Raw genomic sequence first — 14,776 nt, forward strand, 5'->3', positions numbered from 1 at the left:
GAGAGCTCTTGGGAACATTCGAGAAGGAGCTCGAGAAGCCTGGAATGTGGGCGGGGCTAAGGGCGGAGCCAGCCCCAGCCCGGGAGCATAAAACGAGAGCTCCGTGAGGAGCTCGGGGTTCTTCAAGTGTTGGTGTTCGAAGATCCACGTCGGGGAGAAGAAGTCTCTCGCCACGCGGTTCGGGACCCAGCTTGTGGTCCGGACCGGGATAGCGAACCGTGTCTAGTTCTGCCGTAGCGTGGTTAGATGGGCATTCGAGACCCGAGCGTAGGTCGTGTTATGTTCGTGTTGTTGTGTGAATAAATAGTGTTGCTACCAAGTTATCGTCTGCGACTCAGTTGGACTCACTACACACAACACTGCAGGTGGGTACTCATTTTTGTTGTTTGTTTAAGGCTGAGTCGACCTCGAGAAAAAGGTCCAGGACAGGTTCAAATATAATATGGCCGACGTTTTGGGGGTGCCGACTGGGCCTTTCTTGAAAGCACGTAACGCGTGAAAATGTATCGCATATTATACATTCCCCTTGAAGGCTAGGGCGTTATATTACTGACAGGCATTCGTGTAGTTGAGTATTTGCTCATGCAAGACTCCTGACGCAGCAGCACCACCACCAAATAATTGGATGAATATATCACGGTCGTGATATAATAAGTCACAGAGCCTTGGCATTAGTAATAAAACAATATTTGTTGTGTCCATGAGCCTTTGGCCACCAAAGAATGGTTTTATCACTCTACTAGAGAGGGTGGCAAATGCTAACAAAGATATATATTTAAATCGCGTTTTATCTCTCCGAATCACAGATGTCTCGGATAGCAAGGGTCAGCATGGGCGCAGCTGCTTATGAGTAGATTTTTCATTAAAAGGCTGCCCGAGCTATTGTGTAGAATAGACCGCTTGTGATAGGGAACATCCACGGGATATAGACAGTGAATAGGAGCCGTGTCTTTAGACGGTGAATAGGGGCCGCGTCGCACGGCGTTGTGCCATGAGATTCCTGCTCATAGTGGACAAGGCTCATGGTGGACACCGCCCATGGTGGACACCGCCCATGGTGGACAGTTTATGGTTGAAAACTCGGGCAGTCTCCACCGCTCATGGTGGACACTTCCCATGGTGGACACTGCTCGTGGTGGACATTGCTCAAAGTGGACACTGCCCATGGTGGACAGTTTAAGGTTGAAAACTCGGGCAGTCTCCACCGCTCATGGTGGACACTGCCCATGGTGGACACCACTCATGGTGGACACAGCTTATGGTGGACACCGCTCGTGGTGGACACTGCTCGTGGTCGACACCACTGGTGGTGGACATTCGCCACACCAAGTGGCCGGGTCGTTAAAATCGTATTTTCTTGTTTTGAATTACCGGTAACATCGTAAAACCCAATGAAAACTGGTTACTGTTATAACCGGTTTTTGCCACATAAAATACAAGTGCCTGGCAATATACATAACGCGTCCATGTTTTTGATTGAGAAAAAAACTAATGCAGCAGCCATGGTGGTGTAGTGGTGGTGGTGGTGTCGTGGTGTAGTGATAGTGTAGTGGTTGTGGTGTAGTGGCGGTGGTGTAGTGCTGGTGGTGTAGTGGTGGTGTAGTGGTGGTGGGGGCAAGTGCTGTTAGCGAGCAGCAGTGCCTATGACGGCTGGCATGGCACAGGAAGGGTTGGTTGGTAGCCAGCACCACGCCCGGCCGCCTTTGTCTCCCCAAGTGGCGATCGTTACACACTGCACCAGATACTCATTTGAGGCTGAGTCAACCTACATAAACAAAGACTAAGACCCCCCCTCTCTCATATAGTCTTTTAACAGACTGTTAGGCTTTGTACTGTTAGCCATCACATGAGCAATGCAACACATACCCACGCACACATACATAAACACACTGATAATCCAACACATACCCACGCACACATATGTAAAGACAGTGCGTGTGTAAAGACAGTACGCGGACTAGCGGTCACAAGCGGTAATTACGGGTGTAGAGATAATATAGAAGGCTAGCGGTCACAAATGGTAATAACAGGCGAGGTGACAGAGAAGGGAACGATCTGGAATCTCCAGGAATGTTCGGGAACTCGCCAGAGAGTTAGATATGTAAGAGCGATCGCCAGGGGTGGAGCGTTGGCCACACTGGGAATAAAAAGGGGTGAGAATCAAGGTTCTAGACTGCTGTGGAAGTCGGGGTCGTCACGGTCCGGGAGCGCTGTTGCCACGTCGGTCGTCGCTGTCTTCGGTCATTACTGTCTTCGCGCCGTCGCTGTTTTTGCGTCGTCGCTGTGTTCAAGTCATCATTTTGAAGCGACCGACCAAAATAAATAAACCCTCTACAGTCCGAGTCGTTACAACTGGTATCAGAAGTGGCTGCATCAGTATGTCAAAATATACAAGAACAAATAACCCACCTGAATCGACTTCGGATGAGGGAGAAGATGAGGAGACCCCCCTCCAAGCAGTCCTAGGAAATGGGGTCTCGGTCTATGAACCCGTGGGTGCAGGAGAAGCGATGGCAGTGGCGGAAAAAGAGGGAGCTGGTTACCAGCAGCCACAAACCACGAAGGGGTGGTGTGAGGTGGCAGGATGGTTCCTCACAGCCGTCGCGCATCTCTCCCTGCAATTGGGCGCAGCTGCAGCAAGTAGGGGAGCCACGGAGAGTGCACTGCAGGTCCCGGTGGATGGGACGAGACGAACGGCGGCTGCCATCATTTGCGTGGTGGAGCCCGCACGAATGGCAACTGCCATTGCCCCCGCGGTGGAGCCCACGCAATCACTGGCCGCCATTTCTCCCACGGTGGAGTCGGCGTGATCGACAACCGCCATTTCACGGGTGACCCAGGTGGCAACGGAATCAGCTCCGTCTCTGGTGACGCAGTGGAGAGCAGCGGACCGGCCAAGACGAATGCCTCCCGTTAGGGAGTTTGTTGCAGCGGGGGGTTACTGGGCCGCTTTCACCCAGAGATTTGAGGAGGCATATTTATCAACAGGGTCGATGGAGGATGAAGCTCTGAGGGCCTTGCTGACTGCGCTTCCTGAGGACATGAGGGCCACCCTTCAGCAGGCATAGAAGGAGATGGTGGCCGTTTTTGTTCCGCCATCCGGCACATGCAAGAAGTCCCTGCAGCGGAGGTGGGGGGAGGCCGAGATGGGCTGATGGTGCTGGGGCAGGCAGCGTACCCACGTATGGATCAAACGGCACTGGACTCTTTGGCCATGGAAAAGATGCTGGTGTTGGCGCAGGAGATGGGGGTCGTGCTGTGGGTGGCTGGGTTTGACGGCAAGGCTGGGTTTGACGGCGAGGGGAGACCTCGCGACAGCCTCGAGGCTGGGGGCGATGGGAGGAGGCGATTCCTCAGCAGGAGACACCCGCCATCGCCTGCTTCATGTGTCGACAACCAGGAGCGATGCCCGACCAACGACGGCATCGTCGAGATCCACCCTTCCGCCGACGACCCCTCCACAGCCCCGGCAGGCAAGTCGCGACACACCAGACACCTGGGCCAAACCACCTCACGCATCTAGGGCATCCCGTGTTCCAAGCGTCATTTTCACCCCACATTGGGAGTGGCCGGCTCCATCGAAGGGGTAGAGGTGCGCTTCTTGATAGACACAGGTGCCTCAGCTACTATTATCTCGGAGTGGATATATGAGATGTTACCATCAAGGGGCCGTTGCGTTACGCTGGTTGGGGAATGCATGTATTGCAGCTAACAGAGGGAGGATGGGAATCGTAGGGCAGGTAGGGGCTTGCGTAAAGATTGGGGAAATTGAAATGTCGGGCCTGTGTTGATTTCAAAAACACTGGCAGTTCCTTGTCTGTTGGGCACCGACTTTTTTAGTAAAATGCTTCTTAAGATTCTGACGGACCAGAGATGCATCGAAATGCTGTTAGGGCAGCGATTGTGGTTTTTGGAAGCCAGTTATGAATGTAACAGTTCAAGCCCTGGTGAATGAATTGGGAAAGATTCTGCCAGGCACGCAAATGTTGGTCCCTTTGCATTACCACAAATGCTTACATTTTGCCGACCCCAATGCGGGAGTCCTCCTTACTCCGTCCAACACAGCGACCCGTGGGCTTACGCTGGGGGGCGTGCAGACGATCCTGCGGATGAGCCAGGAGCCATTTCTGCAAGTGTTAAATATGGGTGCGGGGATGGCTGTGGTCCAGGTGGGTACTGTACTGGCCCACGCAACGGCTACATGTTTTCGAGGCTGTGGACTCAGCTGCGGTGTATGTCGCAGGTGCGGTGGAGGAGGGAGCTGAGTCAAATTAGTTGAATGGGGCATGGGCTTAAAATTGGTGCAACGAGATTCTGGATTTATCTGATGCGCAACGGGCGAATTGTGGTCATTGCTACGGCAATTTTCGGATATTTTTAGCAAGGGCAAGTTTGACATTGGTCGTACCTCGCTGCTGCAGCGCCATATTTATACGGGCGACGCAGCTCCTATTCGCCAGAACTCATACCGTTTGAGTCCTGTAGAAAAGGTGCATGTGCAGCAAGCAGTGGAGGAAATGTTGGTGGCTGATATAATTTCACTGTCAAACAGCCCTTGGGGAGCCCCTGCGGTATTGGTGAAAAAATCAGATGGGAGTTTCAGGTTTTGCGTTGATTTCCCGCATTTGAATAAGATCTTGGTGGCAGATGTATATTCGCTTCTGCGTATGGATGATTCTCTGGATGCATTGTCAGGCACTCGTTTTTTTTCAACATGGGATTTATTGTCGGGATTTTGGCAAATACTCTTGGACGAGTCATCTAAACCACAGACTACATTTCGAACGCCTCATGGACTGTATCAATTAAATTGTCTTCCTATGGGATTTAATTCGGCGCATGCCACATTCCAGGGACTTATGGAGTTGGTCCTAGCAGGTTTGAAATTGGACTCATGCCTCATTTATTTGGACAATATCATTGTGTTTGGTCGCACATTCGAAGAACATTTGCAATAGTTGCGAGCAGTTTTCTCAAGAGTACGTTTGGCTAATCTGAAATTTAAGCCTCTAAAATATCATCTGTTACAAACCTCGGTACGATATTTGGACCACATTGTAAGCGCTTCTGGAATAGCTACAGACCCAGACAAAACGGAGTGCATACATGATTGGCCAACCCTGAAGACTGTGGAAGAGGTGCACAGTTGTGCTGGGTTTGCTTCTTCCTACCGATGGTTCGTTCCACAGTTCGCGACAGTTGCAAAACCCTTGCATGCCCTGACTGCTAAAAACCAGAAGTTTAAATGGGGTAATGAGAAGGAGGCTGCGTTTGTTGCGCTTCGCAATCACCTCTCCAATGTGCCCCCCCTTGAATATCCAGATTTTTCCCTGCCGTTCATCCTAGACACAGATGCTAGTGACCTAGGCATAGGGGCTGCCCTATTTCAGGTGAAAGGTGGGGTTCAAAGGGTTATTGCGGAGCAGCGGTATTGTGTTACCCGCCGGGAACTTTTGTCCATGGTCTACTTTATCCAACAGTACAGGCCTTTCTAGATTCTAAGCTTTCGTGACTGCAGGAATTACCCTTTGGTTCTTTCGGTAAAGTCACGTAGAAAGAAATTAAATTAAATAATTATAGAATACGACGTTTTGATTGCAACACAAGCAACCATCACCAGGTAAGAATGAATGAGAAAACAAACATTTTACTACATTTGTTTTCTTAAACTTCCTATTTCTCTCTCTAAATTTTGCCGTGCTTGTTAGTTTATAAGTCCATTGCCTCTCCTCCGGCCGCTATGGGCAGGAATTCCACACAACTCTCTCATTGTTCTCTACCCCAATTCCCCCCCCCCCCTCTCTCTGCCCCACCCCCCTCTCTCTATTTAAGGCCTTGACACAGAGGCGTTGTCTTTCTGTTTGTCTATGTGTGTGTCTCTCTCTGTGTGTCTCTGTGTGTGTCTCTCTCTGCTAGTGTGTCTGTCTATGTGTCTTTGTTTCTGCGTTTTGTCTCTCTCTCAAATTTAGCAAACTTTGGAAGAATGTAATCAACCAGGTAGTGTGTTGACTGTTGTGTTAGCCGACTCTCTGTGTTGTATTGCATTATATTTCTAATTTTACTATGTTTGTGCTCTCATTCATTCTTACCTGGTGATGGTTGCTTGTGTTGCAATCGAAACGGCGTATTCTATTATTATTTAATTTATTTTCTTTCTACGTGACTTTACCGAAAGAACCAAAGAGTACAGGCCTTATCTATACGGTGGGGAGTTCGCAATCCGCACGGACCATGCGGCCCTGCAGTATTCCCTACTAGTAGACCAGCCTTCCGGCCAGCTGGCTGGAGATACCTCAGGAATATTCCTTCCGTGTATTCTATCGGAAGGGCTTAAGGCACTGCAATGTGGACGCACTATCTCGGTTGCCTCAGGAAGAACGGTGTGCATGTGTGTCCGGCGCGGGCGGTGTAAACCTCCTGCAGCTGGGTTGCCACAGGTCGTAGCAGCACTAAGTAATGCAGAGCCATCCGGAGTGGTCACGCCTACGAATAACACCTTGGGGCTCACACGTGGAATGGGGGCAACTGCAGATGGAGGACAGCTCCTTGTTAACTTTGCGGCACCGCGCGGAAACAAATCGCGACAACCCTACCTCTTTGGGAGTCTCGGGGTTTGTGCTCCGTGAAGGTCTACTAATGAGATGGGACGAGGTCTCACAGCGTCGATGGCTAGTGGTCCCCACTTCCCTACGGGGTAAGCTGACGTGGGCGGTACATGACAACAAATTATTGCACCTCGGGCATTGGAAAACGTTGTTGACCTTGCAACGGGACTTTTATTGGCCGGGAATGTTGTCCAATGTTCACCATTTAGTCGCGGGTTGCACAGAGTGTGCGTGCCAAGAGCCCCTGTGGAAAAAGTCTGAGCCCCTGTTGCAGTCCATCACAGTGTCCCGAATCAACGAATTAGTTGTGCTAGACATCCTGGGACCTTTTCCGTGTACTCAAAATGGGAACAAGTGCTTTCTGGTCGGGGTGGAGTATTTTACCTGGTGGCCAATGGCTTGACCATTGCCTGACCAAACAGCTGCATCCATTGCAGATGCATTCCTGCACGGCTACGTGATGGACAAGGGAGCCCTGGAGCAGCTTCTCACTGACCAGGGTCGAAATTTTTCGTCTAAACTGCTGCACGAAGTGTGTGACGTACTGGGTAAGAAAAGGATTAGAACTTCACCATACTATAACATCTATGATCTGTCAAGTGGTTAATGAGGCACAGACGGATTTGGACTTTTGCATGTTCCTGGGGTCCTGGCAGCCCCACACGCCTCTACGGGATTCTCCCCTTTTTTTCTAATGTATGAGCGGGAGAATGAACCCCCCATTGAGGCTCAATTGGATACGGCCTCAGGGAAGACAAAAACATATATTCCCGGACCTCTGCAGATTACGCTCGATCGTGTGGCAGAGGCGCATTAAGCAGCTCGAGAAAATACTGCCAGGGCGCAAGCCGTGAATGAAAAACACACAGAGCAGCATGAGCACGTGCTTCCATGGGCAGTTGAGGACACGGCATGGTTTTTTTGGCCACAGGTGCCGCTGCGTACGCCCTCCAAACTACACCGGCCATGGCGTGGTCCCGTGGAAGTCATAGAAGTGAAACGGCCGCAGTGTGTGTGAATGCAAGCAGGATGTCGCCGTCACACTTAAAACCATTTGTACATCCCTACCCAGACAGCTCATCCCCATGTCCTGTATGGCCGGTATCTGGTGGGTCCAACGTGCCGGGGTGATCGGCCAAAGAAACCGTACGTCAAGGAAAATGTGTTGTGCCGCCCACAGTTTCCAAGCCCCTGATGTCCGGGGAGTCACAAGAATCCGCCTCGTGCGATGGACCGGTCTCTGGAGCCCGGTCTAGTCCTTCCAAGGAAGCCAGGGATGAGCCTGCCCCTTCAAGGCTTTTGTGCATAGAGGCACAAAAATCCGCCATGGGCAAGGGACCTGCATCAAGAACCTGGTCAAAGTGCTTCAAGATGCGCTAGTAGAGCTGGAAGCCCTAAACCATGGACTTTGAAAAATCCCCTTGAGCGACCTGCGGTGGTGTATGGTTGGTGACCATGACGGTTATGATTATTATTGTGGCGGTCGGTCGAGGGAGATAATTATTGTGTTCTTGATTGTTGTTATCGGGTGGGTCGGTTCACACCGCTCACCCATCATAATAGGCCGTTATAATTGCGATCGTCGGGCGTCGGACTATTTGTATGCAGTTCTTCTGCCCCAACGCACATTTTTTCATTGTTAATCGCCGAGACAGCTACTTTTTAAGAAAGGGGGGGGGGGGTGGGGGTGATGTAAATACAGTGTGTATGTAAAGACAGTGTGTGGGTAATGACAATGCGCGGACTAGCGGTCACGAGCGGTAATTACGGGTGTGGAGATAGTATAGAAGGCTAGCAATCACAAGTGGTAATAATAGGCTAGGTGACAGATAATCGAACGATCTAGAAGCTCCAGGAAGGTTCAGCAACTCGCCAGAGAGTTCGAGAAGTAAGGGCGTGGCCAGGGGCAGAGCGCTGGCCACGTTCCGCCCCTGACCACGGTCGTTGCTGTCTTCGCGTCGCCACTGTGTTCAAGTCATTGCTGTGAAGCGACCGACAAAAATAAATAAACCCTCTACAATCCATGTTGTCCGAGAGCCGTTACACATACACAAACACACTGACAATGCAACACATACCCACGCACACATACATAGACACACTGACAATGCAACACATACCCACGCACACACAAACGGACAGACTGTACACTTGTTTTATGCATTGAAATCGAGTTTTATGCATTGAAATGCAAACTGCATACGTGTGTATAAACACACACATAATAAACAGCCCACCCTCACTGGCAATGTATTTATAAACACATTAAAATAAACACACCAGCGAATTACACTGCCGTATGTAAAAAAAGATGAAAATACCCGGGATAGCCTTTGAACAGACTGTTGGGGCAAGTGCTGTTAGCGTGCACCTATTAAGGCCGTCACACGTGGCACCTATGAGCGATTGGGGTGCCGACATCACGCCTGACCGCCTTTGTCTCCCTAAGTGGCGATGTTTTTGTTTATATACACTGCACCAGCCATACATTTTTATTTTTGTTCAAGTTGAATCGACCTAGGGGGTGATGGTGCCCAGCACCGCTTGGGCCTCCACCGTCGTTTCGAAATTCCCCTCCGACGTCGACACCTTGACTTGACATCGGCTCGCCGCGCGCTAACCACTGAGCCCACCGCTCACATTCTCGTTCGACTCAGCCCATCAGCCCTCCCTCCCTCGCGGGGGGGGGGGGGGAAGTCAACAGACGTCCTGTAGAAATACTTGCCCCCTGCCATAGGAATGTGTAATTTCCACAACCGGCTACGGTGATGGATGGGGTCCCGAATGGTGGCATTGTGAACCCAATCCGTGCGGACATTTGAGCGTTCAATGGTGAATGAAGGGCCTCCCCACACCGTGTTCATCATAAGGGCGGGGGGGGGGTTGACCATACTTCACCACGCTGGTTATCGTGGGTTTTTTTTATCGGACCGGTTCAGATATCACTCGCGGCAATCTGATGTTATCGCCGTGTCCAGGTATCGAACTCGGGTTGCCAGGGGTTCGGAGTGCAGTGTGCTAACCACTGTGCCACCACTCTCACGAACTGATGTTAGCCGTGTCCAGGAATCGAACGAATTGTCACGTTTTGTTTATGTGACAACCCTTACTGATTGGCCATGTGGGTGGTGGCAGGTTTAACGACACCTTAAAAAAAACTCTCCAAAAAAAAGCTTATGGATAACATTGGTCTAGAAAACCCTCCGATTACGACTACTGCTGCATGCCTTTTAACAGCGAATCCCAACCAATTCTGACCGAATGCTTAAGACGCGACTATTACGAGCCACTCAGGTCATCCTCCTGAGTGACCTCTACCCAGACATGCCATCCTCCATGACCTATTATCCCTCTGACCCCAGGCTGGCAGACGTGAAGCTGCGAGACCACGGGCCCTACCAGTGCCACGTGAGCGTCTACGACAGGAGCCGCATGCTGGAAGCCACGGGGCACGTGTTCCTCAACGTCATGGGTAACAGAGACACTCACCCCCAACCCTCAGCCACCCATCCACTCACCCACCCCCTGGCCCACCCATCCACTCACCCATCCACTCACCCACCACTCACCCACCCGTTCGCCCCCCCCCCCCCTTTGCTCACCAACCCGCCCACCCACTCGCACACCGACCCACTCACCCATCCTCCCACCCACTAACCCACCCACCCACGCACCGCACTGCAGGCCACTACACTTCTCTCCGCTTCTTCCCTCACACTGTTCCACTGTGGAGTTTCCTCCTACTATCATCATCATCGGTGTCGTCATCTATTTTGCACCCCAAGCTCTCGTAACAACAACAATAACAGCAATAACACCAACAAAAAAAGAACAATAACAGCAACAACAATAATCACAACAACCTCGCTGCGTTCAAGAAACGCGTTCATGCACTCTTTTCCAATTACACATTTGACGGCGGTGCTGTTTGTTGCTGTCTGTGATGGCAGCTTGAGGTTTTGGGCCTCTCTGGGCCTCTGCTCGGCAGCAGACTCAGAGAGTTACATCGAGATCCATATAGTTTCATAGCGTGACATAGAGACTCATAGAATTACATAGAGATCCATAGCGTGACATAGAGACTCATAGAGCACTGCAGGGTTGCAATGTGCGAACTTAACACGGACAACAACAAAGACGACAACGACATCAACGACGACAAAGACGACAACAACGACAACAACAACGACAACAACTTATTGACACATGAAGCCCAAGCCAGAAAGCTACTCAGCCCACCTCTACAGATTCACGAAGCTCGCCGCCCCTTGCTTGCATCCAGTTAGCTAAGGCATATATAACGCACACACGCACGCACACATACATCAAAGACAAAAATCCCCCGTATAGCCTTAACAGACTGTAGGGGCAAGTGCTGTTAGCGAGCACCTATGAAGGCCAGAACGGTACACGAGGGGGTGGGTGGCCAGCACCATGCCCGACCGCCTTTGTCTCCCCAGTGGCGATGTTTACACACCACACCAGGTACTCATTTCAGGCTGAGTCGACCTAGGGGAGGCCCAGGACCGGTTCAGATAATCGTCACTGGTGTTGGCCGTGAGCGGGAATCGAACCCGTGTCGCTAGGTTCATAGCGCAGCGCGCTAACCGCTACACTATCGCTCCCCACTACGCACACATACACACATACACACACATACACACACACACACATATACACACACATACAAACATGCAACAACAACCGCCATTCGCCACTAAGTGGTATTGACGTCACCGTGATGCTTGTGCCAGGCTATGTGCACGTTGAGGCCATGTGTAGTGTTGAACGCCCGCTGGCAGGAGGTCACAGGGCAGACCCAGCAGGTGCCATGGGTCGACTGACTGAGATGACTAGCTGATGCACCACCTGTGCCCCCTACTGTGCCAACTTGCTGTGCTTTAGCCACCCGCCACTCCGCTCGTTGTTGTGAGCGTTGCTCCTGCCCCCTCCATTGTTGTTGGAGGGCGACTGCCTCCAACTGCCCAGTAGCATCCTTCATGAGCCTCCTCCACAGAGGCCGATCTTGACACCGCTGGCACCAGTCATCGGCAAGTCCACTCAGCTCCACATCCTTCTGTACCACATCACTCCATCTCTTCTCTAGCCCGTGCCGCGCCCGTTTAGCCCCCTCGATCCGGCCGAACAAAAGCTGTTTAGGCATGCGGTGGCTGGGCATGCGGGCTACATGACCCAGCAAACGCAGCCTTGCCTGCCGGAGGAGCTCACCGATGGAACTTTGTCCAGATCTTTCAAGGATATGTGAGCTCCTCAAACAATCCAGCCTGGTTAAACGCAAGATGGATTGTAGGCAGGCCAGCCTAAATGTTTATAACCGGCAAAAATGTTCCATTAGGGGGGTCCACGTTTTGCAGGCGTAGAGAAGGGAGGGAATGACTGTTGTCAAGAAGACCTGAAGCTTCGTGCGGAGCAACAGACCAGGTAGCTTCCACACAGTGTTACGCAACCGATGAAAAGATAATTCCGCTTGACTGATTCGGAGGGAGACCTTTGCTGTCAAACCAGAGCCGGTCATGAGCACACTTCCCAGGTATGGGAAACTCTCCACTCTCTCCACAACTGCCCTATCACCAATTGGGAGTTGTGGGGGTGGAATGTCCAATGGTGCAAAATACCCAGGCAGGTGCTTCGTTTTGGTGGGGCTGATGGTAAGGCCCCACCTCTTAGTGGCAAGCTCCAGGTTGAGCAGCAGCACCTCCAACTCCTCCTCTGAGGAAGCAGCAATAACCAGATCATCGGCATACGTAACATGGTTGAGCAATAGGGAGCCATTTCTTGACCGCACCGGGCATCGATCAGCCTCCCATTGTATCTGTACCAGGTGGAAATTCCTCTGGTACAGCTATTGAAGGCTTCACAAACTATGTGGTCGAAATAGATGTTAAATAATGTGGGAGCCAGAGGACATCCAAAAGTGAACAAGGAATGGCTCCGACTCCTGGCCACGTAGTTTTACCCGGCCCCACTCACCATCATGAAGGTCCTTAATGATCGTGAGCAGCGGGTCAGGGACTCCGAAAGCACGAAGAACAACCCAGAGCCCAGGCCTACTGATGATATCATAGGTCTTGACCAGGTCAATAGAGCAGAGATGTAGGTCTTGTTGGAATTCCCTACACCTCTGCTGTAGCAGACGGACAGAAAATATGGTGTCTGTGCAGGACCGCCCTTACCTGAAACCACATTGGGGCTCCGGAAGCCTCTCCTCAGCGTGCCTAGCAAGGCGATGTTGAATAATCCTTGCCAGGACCTTTCCCGACACACTGAGGAGTGAGATGCCACTATAGTTGTTACAGTCATGTGGTACCCCTTCTTAAAGAGGGGAACCACTAGGGCATCCTTCCAATCCTGCAAAACCCGTCCAGTGGTCCAGACTGTTTGTATGATGTCATGTAGGTCAGTCTGTGCACAAACGCCACCCTCCCTCAGCATTTCGCTTGGGAGATCATCTCTGCCCGGTGCCTTTCCTGGTCTCAGACTCCGGACCGCCTTCAGTACTTCCACAACAGTTGGCACCTCAGCCAGCCACTCACAGGGGGTGACTTCCTCCAATATTTGAGGCACCGCAGCCTCGGCAGAGTCATCCCCACTTTGTGCCACGTTGCTTCCAGGCTGAGGGATTTCCCCTCCCCCAGGACCCCACAAAAATGCTCAACAAATCTGCGAACCTATTCCTGGGGGTCGGAGATTGGATCACCGTTTTTTCCCCTAATGATGGTAATAGGTGTGGCACTGCAGGTAACTTTTTGATGGAATTAAAGAGCGATTTGTGATCACGGGCCATTCTCCGACGTGGGATGTTGTAGCCGATGAGAGTGGGCCTGTTGCTTTTTCTCAGCCAGCTTGAACACCTCCTCTGTCAGCCAGGATCTCTGGGGAGGTCTGGACCATGTACTCAAAGCAGCCATTGCAGCTGCATGAGCCACAGTCCTGAACCTCGCCCATTTCCCCTCGACATCAGGACAAGTCGGGGACAATGCCAACCCCTAGCTGCAAGCGATGATTAAATTCTCACTTTCAACTTTCATCAAATAGCTGAGACCATGCCACTATGGGTTTGAATGGGGTCCTGGGTGTACACCCACCACCGGAGTAGATGAATGGCAGGCGCGTCTTACAGATGACAAGTCAATGGTCAGTGGGCATATCAGCTCCTAGGTAGGCCCTGGTGTCAAGGACATCGGCCCGCATCCGCTGTTCCGTCACTATGTAGTCCAGCAGATGTGCTTGCTTGGACCCGGCATGCATCCATGATGTTGTGTGGATGCGCCGATGCCAGAACAGCATGTTGGTAATTACAAGCCCATGGGCTGCACAAAAATACAGCAGCCTCCTGCCGTTATTATTAAGCTGATCTGGCCCATGCCTTCCAATCACTTCAGACCAGGTGCCAGCATCATGACCAACTCGGGCATTGAAGTCACCCAACAGGATGACTCTATCCCGAGGGGCCACTTTAGCTAGCACCTGTGACAGGAGGTCATGGAAAACATCTGACTCATCGGCCTTGCCTGCATCCCTCCACGGATGTTCGTCTTCGGTGGGGGCATAATTAATCACGACCACCACTCCTCGCCTCTGGTTGATGGGAAGGTGAGCCCAAAGTAGCCTGGGGCTTACAGCTTCCACCACCACCACGCTCCCACGCCCCATTCATTATTTCTTCAGAAGAAGAACCACTCCCTGTTGTTTGGCAGTCTCCTGTCCCGAGTAGAGGACTGTCCACCCCTCATGGTGGCAGGAGCCAGAACCGGTCCACCGGACCTCCTGAATACCACAGAGATCCAGGCAGTACCGGTCCAGCTCCCGACAGAGGAGTGGTAGCCTCTCCTCCATAGTGAGCATTCGAACATTCCACGTGGCCACACGTTCGTTTTTTTTGTTTTTGGAGGAGCCCCGAGGGTAAGGATTCAGTTTCCTGGCTCCGTCAAATGGGGTTTGGTCAGGAGACGTCATAGACGCATGTACCCCCATAAGATTAATACATTTTTAAACTCGTAGTTTAGTGGTAATTAATTGAAGATGGAGGGGTTACCAGCCCCTCGCACCCGTCCAGAGCGCCCATTTGGTTGCTTTGTTGGTTACAAACGCCATGAGGGGAATGGCCAATTTAAGTTGGCCCTCCCCCCACGGCACTGCCCACCACAGCG

At 51.6% G+C, this 14,776-nt stretch overlaps 2 protein-coding genes across 3 annotated transcripts in view; both read left to right on the forward strand.

Moving 5' to 3' along the window:
• The window catches only part of IGSF21 (immunoglobin superfamily member 21), a 109,398-nt gene that overhangs the window by 56,091 nt on the left and 38,531 nt on the right, over positions 1-14,776 (forward strand). For both annotated transcript variants that reach the window (XM_061567907.1, XM_061567906.1), the window contains exon 4: positions 9,968-10,077. In XM_061567907.1, coding sequence (XP_061423891.1) covers positions 9,968-10,077 — 110 coding nt within the window. The remainder of the gene's footprint in view (positions 1-9,967; positions 10,078-14,776) is intronic.
• On the forward strand, positions 178-8,613 carry LOC133352477 (uncharacterized). Its single transcript, XM_061568147.1, has 4 exons — positions 178-365; positions 2,989-3,473; positions 7,043-7,153; positions 7,786-8,613. The coding sequence occupies exons 2-4, from the start codon at positions 3,107-3,109 to the stop codon at positions 7,983-7,985; spliced, it is 678 nt and encodes a 225-aa protein (XP_061424131.1). The 5' UTR covers positions 178-365; positions 2,989-3,106; the 3' UTR covers positions 7,986-8,613.

The sequence above is a fragment of the Lethenteron reissneri genome, chromosome 40, assembly GCF_015708825.2.
Source record: "Lethenteron reissneri isolate LAM-NWPU_2019-01 chromosome 40, ASM1570882v1, whole genome shotgun sequence".
Taxonomy (NCBI): domain Eukaryota; kingdom Metazoa; phylum Chordata; class Hyperoartia; order Petromyzontiformes; family Petromyzontidae; genus Lethenteron; species Lethenteron reissneri.